The sequence below is a fragment of the Telmatherina bonti genome (assembly GCF_933228915.1).
Source record: "Telmatherina bonti genome assembly, chromosome: 10".
NCBI classification, from domain to species: Eukaryota; Metazoa; Chordata; class Actinopteri; order Atheriniformes; family Telmatherinidae; genus Telmatherina; species Telmatherina bonti.
The window spans coordinates 32,134,041-32,143,374 of record NC_136628.1 but is presented as its reverse complement, the minus strand read 5'-3'; the positions used below and the strand labels follow the sequence as shown (position 1 = coordinate 32,143,374).

Sequence of the window (9,334 nt, the reverse complement as noted above, 5' to 3'; positions counted from 1 at the left end):
ACGGAAAGAAATCCACATAAATTACGCCTTAAATGGTGCCAAACTGAGGTTAGTCGCCATTTGCAAACATTTAGAGCCTGCGATGGACCGGCGAGCTGTCCAGGATGTACCCTGCCTTTCGCCCAAAAACTGCTGGGATAGGCTCCAACTTCCCAGCAACCCTTCATTGGGTTAAGCGGTTAGGATAATGAATGAATGAATGAATAAATGAATGAACACATTTAGAGCTGTGTTTTTATTTCTCACAAAGAGGCAAAGTATTAAAACTTCTCTGTGAAGGATGCGAGGGAGAGTCGGAGCAGGAGGAGGTGGTGACAGGGCCATTTGCCTGGAGGGTGCCCATAAACCTGTAAAGAGTGAGCAAGAGAGACAGAGAGAGAGACAGAGTGCACCATTCCACACAGGTGACTGTACCATGTGACTGCAGGATCCTTAAAAAGCAGGCAAACCTGTCTTGTTGAATTACAAGTAACCACCCTGCACCAGAGCAGTCAGAGGAAGAGAATATCTGGGCTGTCGGCACGGCAGCAAACACCGACAGCCCCACTGAAGAAGCTCCGAGCGTGTTCCGCCGGAAAGCAACAACTTGCTGACAAACTGGTGACTACAGCTCCAGCAGCAGCCAGAAGGTTGTCTCGACTTGTCTGAGGTCTGCATCGCTGACACCATGAGCTGCAGCAGCGTCGAAGGCTCCGAATTTTCTGAGGAAGAGCTGGAGCTCGGCGTGCTGGAGCAAGGAGAAGACGAAGGAAGTCCCAAGCCATCTTTCCAAGACAGCGAGAGTTTAACCAGCAGCTCCAGCGACCCAGAGGAAGGCCAGATCAAGAAGCGCAACCGACCAGTTCGCTCCAAAGCCCGAAGAATGGCTGCCAATGTCCGCGAGAGAAAGCGCATAATGGACTACAACCAAGCCTTCAATGCTCTCCGTGTCGCTCTGAACCATGACCTCAGCGGCAAACGCTTGTCTAAGATCGCTACGCTTCAGAGAGCCATCAATCGTATCTCTGCTCTCTCCGTTTTCCTGAGCTCCAACCCCCCCAGCAAGCCCTGCACCCACCGGGAATGTCACAGGTCATCTGTGGGACCTGCAGCGATGGGAGCATCATGCCTCGAGCAGACCAGGGTAGCCGTTCCCCGCCTGGAGCATCAGAACTACGTCCCCTGGCATGCATCCATGTCTCAACAGATGCAACCACAACAAGGGCCTCACGTACACCGGCCATCTACAGATCCACACGTCTACATGGACAACACCGTGTCGTCATGCCCCCCATCACCACACTACCCTTGTTATCCCGTCGAGGCACAGCTCTATGCCTCACACGGACATGGACATTGCAGCAGTCCCCACGATCACCCGCCCAGCCCGGTGCGATACCCTCAGGTGGGTGAGGGGATGTGGGCCTCCTGCGCTCAAGGATATGTGGACACTTTTGTTGAGCCATCGCCCACTTTTGGGCTTCCATGGCAGGTGAACTACCTGCAAGAGCCTGAGCACGGCTTTCCTCTGTGCTCTGATATACTGTAAGCGAAGACCCCCCCCCCCCATTGTGAAGACCAGAGAACAGCAGAAGACCGTGAAGTTCTTGCGCTGTCACCATATGTCAGTGTTACAGTAATGCTATAATGTAAAGCAAACATGCAAATAGATTGGAGAATGTTGCAGACACTGGGAAAGGTATTTTTTCCTTGCATTTCAAAAATGATCTTTTATGGACACTTGTTATTTCCTTAGCCTTCCAGAAAATCTAAATGACTAGATATTATCTTGCATTATGAGATGTAAAAATGAAATGAAGAGAACTATCTATTCAATGTTTGTTTTGTTTAGAAAAGAGCACAACGCCAGAAAGTTTGACAATGATCCAGTACTAAAACGCATCGTCTGTTATTGTATTTATTGGTTTTTTTTTGTTTCAGTTTGTAAAGATTTTGTGCATCATTTCATTTCTTAAACCTTCAAATTAAATCTTACAAGTGTGCAAATCGTACGACTTCCTTTTCCTTCTTTTTGTCTAAGAAAAAAAAACCTCTTATTTTTTCACTCATAGTACCCAGAACATCCACACAGAACAAAAACAAAACTTGCATGAGTGCATTCATGTCCCTGTGTGCACACATGCCTGCAGAGGTGTGTGTTTGATTATAGCCTAAGGATGGTAACTCTTCCATTGTGGAGTGTGAGATGACAGAGGTCCTTCGCTTGGTTGAGAAATGTCCTTACAAGTCCATTCTTGTCATTTTTCTGAGAGGAGAAGTTAAGGTGTTATTTACATGCAGCTAAACATAAACGAGAGGAGCGAGCGAGAAAGACAAGTGAAATGTTTTTTCGCCAAAAGTCATCAAGAAATCCAGAATTTTGCATTCATTTCATGTTAATCAGTTTATTTTTGTGAAAATACCAAAGCATTTTCAAAGGAGCCTGCACATATTTTATTAGTGAAAGCCAACCACAACACTCCACCCCCCTCCCCCTCACCTACAACAGAACATGTTAGTCAACAATAGCTTTCCCTTCCCCGCAAAGCAGCATGTCATGGAAAACAGTTTTAATATTAGACTCGAGGACAGAACCCACCGACAGATTTATGTGGGTTCAGGAAGGAAGAGTGCCCCATCATCAGCGTGGTGAAATCCCCTGACGGGCTGCACCGGCCCGCAGGTGGAGCTGGGTGTGTTAGGAGTTTTTTTTTTTTTGAACATCCTGGAGGTCTAACAAAGCTGCTGAAAAGCAGAGAACTTCTGCAGGCTGATTGGAGAAATAAGCGGTATGGTACATTAGCAATTAGCAGACAGGAAGGAGAGGGCAGACGGACGAAGAGATGAATGGAGAGGAGGAGGGAAATAATAGGAAGAGGTGGATGTAGGTGGTGAGAAAAAAAAAAAAGAAGAGTGACAACACTTTCAGCCCGTTGTTTAGACCATGGACAGACGTGAATCACTGGGAAACCTTGACTCACCAGTCAGAGACAAGTGTGGCTGACAGCACTGAGTGACGGCATGTCTCTTCCTCCTCCTTTCTTGGCACAAGCGCTCATCCTCATTCACTTCAGTGCCGGTTTTTTATGCTGATCTGGGGGCTCAGGAGACTCCAGAGTGAAAGTGGACTGATGGTACCATGTAGTTCTGCTGAGACAGCAGTCGTTTTCCAGGTTCTACTGGCTTATTGTACAAAGAGAAGCTCGGATAATGTATCCAGGAATGCAGAAACGTGCTCATGATGATTTTATAAGAGTTGAAGTGATTGCACTTTTATTCAAAGTGAAGTGAGTGGAGAGCGGTTGTGCGCCGTGTTTGTGACCGGTTTTGGTTTGTAGGGGAAGTGATCATGGCGACTTATCACTGCTGAGTTCTAGTGGTCTATAAAAATGCTTGTTTTCATTTATAATGTTGACGGTATGCAAATCTTTACATTTAAATATCTGATATTTATGTTGGAAATTGCACACTAGACATCACCATCGCAACATCACCACAAAGCAAGTATGTCCGGTCCATGAAGGCAGAACTCCTGCAGGTTTTAGATTTTCCCTGCTTCAACTTAAAGCTGGGGTAGGTAATGTTTGGGAGCCAGCAGGATCTGAAAGTGGCGCCCTGTCTTGGCTCCTCCCCCTCTGATTTTGCTCCTTGCGCGATCTGCAGCTTTTTCCACCAACGATTTTCTCTCTCAGCTGTTTAGCGGGAGGAGGCAACTGAGCCGAGTCGGGGAAATTCTTCCTGCATTTTCTCAGCAATGCTTTCCTTCCGAGTTTCTTCTTCACTACTTTGTATATTCATCCTAACACGCTATTTATATGCAGGGTGTGGCTATCGGGTATGCGCTGCGGGAGGGGGAGGAGGGGAGCCGGGAGAAGCAGCTTACAAAATAAAAGAAATGAACAACTCCGATTCGGTCTGAACGTTTTGATTGGTCAAAGTTTTTACAGATTTACAGAGGGGTCTAACTATATTTCTTATTGTTCATGATTACAAAATGTACAGACTACTATCAGGACAAGGAACCACTTCACTTTAAAATAAAATGTCACTGAGAAAGATTACCGACCCCAGCTTTATGTTACTCAGAATCATGGATCTTCAACATGATTCGACAGAACATGACAACAAGCTGCTGAGATGAATTTAATTTGAATCAGGTGTGTTGAGGCAGAGAAACTAAACTAAACTGTGCAGGATGGCAGCCTTGGAGGACTGGAACAGGACATTCCTGCTCTTGACAGCTTAGCACGCTCGGAACAGATGGAATAATTATTCATGTTTAATGCTTTAAAAAAGGGAGGGGGGGGGGGTTATCATAAAACTAATACCTTTTTAAATAGTTCCTCCTTCAGTTTATATGATGGGATCAGTCAGTTCAGGACATCAGAATTACCACAGAAATATGAAAATATACAAATTTGTACCTTTAAAATAACCTTCTTGGAGCTCGCTCTCTGAGGTCGGCATATTGCTCCCTGCTGGTTTTCCCAAAAAACCAAGCTAAAATCCGGGAGGAACCGCTCCTTTCCTCAGTTGTTGGTCCAAAACTATGGAACTCACTGCCAGTGCACCTGAGACAGGCTGGGTCTCTTTCTGCTTTTAAATCTGCTCTGAAGAGCTTTTTTCACTGGCTTTTAACACTGCTTGAGTTGCTGACTCCTTTTTAATGTTTCTTTGTTCTTTTTATATATTGTGTGTTACAGTGGCTAATATTTTGTATTGTTTTTATTTTTTTTTTACTTCTATTATATTCTGTAGGATAATGTTGTTGTGCTTGGGATTGTGTACAGCGCTTTGGTCAAGTGTGTTGTTTTAAAGCGCTCTATAAATAAAGTTGGAATTGGAATTGTAATGTAAAAGTTACAGTTAATAATGAGCTGAAATGCTGAATTTTTCCGTTCCAGACACCTCATGAAATACTTTGATTTTGGAGATGTGTTGTGATTGATAGGTTGAAATCACACTAATTTCTCACAAAAAAAAAAAAAAAAAAAAAAAAAAAAATCCAGGTTGTTTGTAATTTTTATTAAATGTGCACATCTTGATTAGGTGCACAAACACAAAAGGGAAAATTCTGACTTTTTGGTAATTTTTTTTTTTTTTACTGGTCCAGCCCACTTCCAGATCCGACTGCATCGTGCATGAGGTCCAAGATCCAAAATTAATTTTCCGCCATGATTTAGATAATAAATGATCCAATCCATTTTATTTATAAGGCACAAATGACAAAAAGCCCTCTTTTTTTTTTTTTTTTTTTTTTTTACTGGTAGGCAAACATTTTTAGTTTAATTAATCTTTGTCATTAATTAAACTTGTAATTTAACAACACATCAAATATGGACAGACTGGAACCTACATGTTTAAAAAAACCTATCTAATTATGATTGTAGTTATTTTATTAGTTAGTTTATTTTGAAAATATTGAAAATCTTACATACTCCACCTTAAAAAAAAAAAAAAGTTAATCATTTGTTGAAAAGGTTGAGACAACAATATCACAATACTACAGAGGGTCATCTTTCAACTCGAAAGGTGGAGGATTGATTCCAGGCTGCTTCTGACTACATGCCTAAGTGTCGTTGGCCAAGACACTGAACTCTGCATTGCATATCAGGGTAGGAGTGTGTATGTGTGTGTGTGAATGGGTGACTACGACATGTAGTGTAGTCCATTTACCATTGTACCACCAGATGAAACAAGGAAAGAAAAGAAATAATCAACAGCAAAGAGAATAATTACTCATTGCCTTACTGTGACGCAGGAATGGACTGGTTTCTCTAAACCAGTTCGGATGAGAGCACTGAGAAAATCCTGCACTGTCGAGACGCTTGGCAGAAAAATTGCTTTAACAGGCCAACATGTTGACTTCTGACTCACCTGAGGATCTAGCTCACTGATCCAGCGAGCGAACCTGCCGGTGATGCATCGATTCCTCAGACCGCTCCGTCTCCTCGACAGCCGCGCCGCCACGCTGATTGAGAGGAAAACAAGCAAACACACGAGAAATGATGTCAAGACACACTAGAGTGTTTGCATGATATATGGGGATGAGTCAGCCTTCAAGATGCATGTTGATGTTGACACACACACACACACACACATCCACGCACAACAGTGCAAGACATGAGTAGATCAACAACTTTACGACATCATTTATAAAGGTGCTCAGATTCTTCTACAGGTGCCAAAAGTGAAGGTGTTGTTGTTTTTACTTGATTCCCATGACGTAGAAAGATTCAAACTAAATTACTAGTTTGCCTCTGACACACTCGACTGAGGCAGGGGGTGAAATTCTTTCATAAACATCTGTCATCCAGTTGAGTCTGCATGTAGAAAGACTGTTCTCCTCTTCATAAACGTCAGACAAAACGTGACTTTGGAGAAGTTCTTGTTAAAACTGTGGTATCTCAGTTTAATTGTTCATTTGTGGGATTTTCTAAGCTGTGAACACATTTCCAAATGAGGAATTTTTAAATGCAGAAACACTCCATACAAATGTAAAAGTACTGAAACATCTGAGTTTTTCTTTTAAAAGATGGTTTTTATATTTTGGGAAGATGGAAATTCCTGGAAATTATTCCCATGATTGTTTAAGGTGGTTAATTTAATCATAATCAGCCAATCATCAATGGGCTGAGATGTCAGAATCATTATGAGCCACCTGCCACTTCATTAGGTCAACATGTTCAATCGCTTTTTAACACAAATAACCAGTCACATGACAGCAGTGCAACACATTTAATCATGTAGATGTCGTCAACGTGACTTGACATTCACACTGAGCATCAGAATGAGGAAGAAAGGAGATTTAAGTGACTGAACATGGCATCGTTGTCGGTCTGAGTATTTCAGAAACTGCTGATCTACTGGGATTTTTAACACATAACCGTCTCTAGGGTTTAAAATATCCAGTGAGCAGCAGCTGTCAGTATGTAAACAGACATGTCTTGTTGCTGTCAGAGGAGAATGGATACACGGGTTGGAGGTCATATTTAGGCGACAGTAACTGAAATAACCAGTGGTTTTAACCGAGACATGCAGAACAACATCTCTGAACACACAAACATGTCCAACCTTGAAGCAGATGATCTACAGAAGACCACAGTGGCTGCCCCCCCTGTCAGCTAAGAACAGGAAACTGAAGCTACAATTCACATACACTCACCAAAACTGGACAATCGAAGGTTGGGGAACGGGCAGGCCAGTCCATAACATCAATGCCTTCATGTTGCAGGAACTGCTGACACACTCCAGCCACATGAGGTCTAGCATTGTCTTGCATTAGGAGGAACCCAGGGCCAAACCGCACCAGCATATGGTCCCACAAGGGGTCTTAGGATCTCATCTCGGTACCTAATGGCAGTCAAGCTACCTCTGGCGAGCACATTGAGGGCTGTGCAGCCCTTCAAAGAAAAGCCACCCCACCACATTACTGACCCACTGCCAAACCGGTCATGCTGGAGGATGTTGCAGGCAGCAGAACGTTCTCCACGGCGTCTCCAGACTCTGTCACGTCTGTCACATGTGCTCAGTGTGAACCTGCTTTCATCCTTGAAGATGAATTGGCAAATTTGCAAATCTTGGTGTTCTCTGGAAAATGCCAAACGTCCTGCACAGTTTTGGGCTGTAAACACAACCCCCACCTGTGGATGTTGGGCCCTCATATCACCTTCATGGAGTGTGTTTCTGACTGTTTGAGCAGACACATGCACATTTGTGGCCTGCTGGAGCTCATTTTGCAGGGCTCTGGCAGTGCTCCTCCTGTTCCTCCTTGCACCAAGAAGGAGGTAGTGGTCATGTTGCTGGGTTGTTGACCTCCCACGGCCTCTTCCATGTCTCCTGATGTACTGGCCTGTCTCCTGGTAGCGCCTCTATGCTCTGGACACTACGCTGACAGACACAGCAAACCTTCTTGCCACAGCTGGCATCGATGTGCCATCCTGGATGAGCTGCACTACCTGAGCCACTTGTGTGGGTTGTAGACTCTGTCTCATGCTACCACTAGAGTGAAAACACTGCCAGCATTCAAAAGTGACCAAAACATCAGCCAGAAAGCATCGAAACTGAGAAGTGGTCTGTGGTCACCACCTGCAGAACCACTCCTTTATCGGGTGTGTCTTGCCAATTGCCTATAATTTCCACCTGTTGTCTATTCCATTTGCACAACAGCATGTGGAATTGATTGTCGATTAGTGTTGCTTCCTAAGTGGACAGTTCGATTTCACAGAAATGTGGTTGACTTGGAGTTACATTGTGATATTTAGATGTTCCCTTTATTTTTTTGGGCAGTATATATACACTTGGTGTCAACTTGTCATGGTTTAAACACCACAACCTACCTCAGTGTTGCTGACCATGTTCATCACTTTACAACCAGAGTTTGCCATCTTCTGATGGATCCCTCCAGCAGGATAACGCACCATGTCACAAAGCTAACATCATCTGCAGCTTTGTTCTTGAACATGACAATGAGCTCAGTGCACTACAACAACCTCCACCATCACCAGATCTCAGTCCAGTAGAGCAGCTTGATGGAACGAGAGATTCTCGTCACGGATGTGCTGCTGACAAATCTGCAGCGACTGTGTGATGCTTCATCTCCATATGAAGCTAGGTGTCTGAAAAATGTTTCAAACACCTTGTTGAATCAATGACACCAAGAATTAATGCAGTTCTGAAGGCAAAAAGAGGGTTCAGCCCGGTACGAGCAAAGAGGCGTTTGACTGTAATTCCTCTGTAGATTCAGGCAGAGTAGATTTCCCTATAAAAGTATATGCACTGTAATTACTCATTTTATGTTGGAGATTTTTATTTAATTGTTATTACTTTGTAGAAAAAGGCTTTCAATTTAATATTAAAAAGAAGTTTTTAAACAACTCTTTTGGTCACAAAAGCCAAAATATGTTGCAGATGATTGATTTTTAAAAGAAGTAAATAAAGAGGAAAAGAGGGGGTGAACACTCTTTATAGGCACTGTATTAAGTTGGTTTTCTCTGTTTATAATGAGTCCAGGGGATGCAACAGCTCACTAATGGCAGAGGTAACATTCACATAAAATAATATGATCAGCGCAGGATTCATAAACTGTATCACCATGGTGGTTTGGAGTCGATGACAAATGTTATACAGTAAATCTGTTATATACAGAAATTCACTGCCTTTTTTTTTTTTTTTAATCTTATGAAGGTTTCCTTATTTTCTGTTTTTGTTGAAAAATGAAAGGTCTAGTTTGCTCAGTTGCTTTATTTTGAATCATGGAGCTGCAAGCAGTTTATTTTCTGAACACTAGATGGAAGCAAGATCACACAGCATCAAGTGATTAAAGCCACAGATAATCAATTCATACACAGGAGGA

The 9,334-nt window shown here is 43.1% G+C and overlaps 1 protein-coding gene across 1 annotated transcript; it reads left to right on the top strand.

The window, feature by feature from the left end:
• Positions 1-667: 667 nt before the first annotated feature.
• Positions 668-1,528, top strand: bhlha9 (basic helix-loop-helix family, member a9; the record flags this gene model as incomplete). The annotated part of the gene is made up of 1 exon (XM_079248046.1): positions 668-1,528. The coding sequence occupies one exon, from the start codon at positions 668-670 to the stop codon at positions 1,526-1,528; it is 861 nt and encodes a 286-aa protein (XP_079104172.1).
• Positions 1,529-9,334: the final 7,806 nt, after the last annotated feature.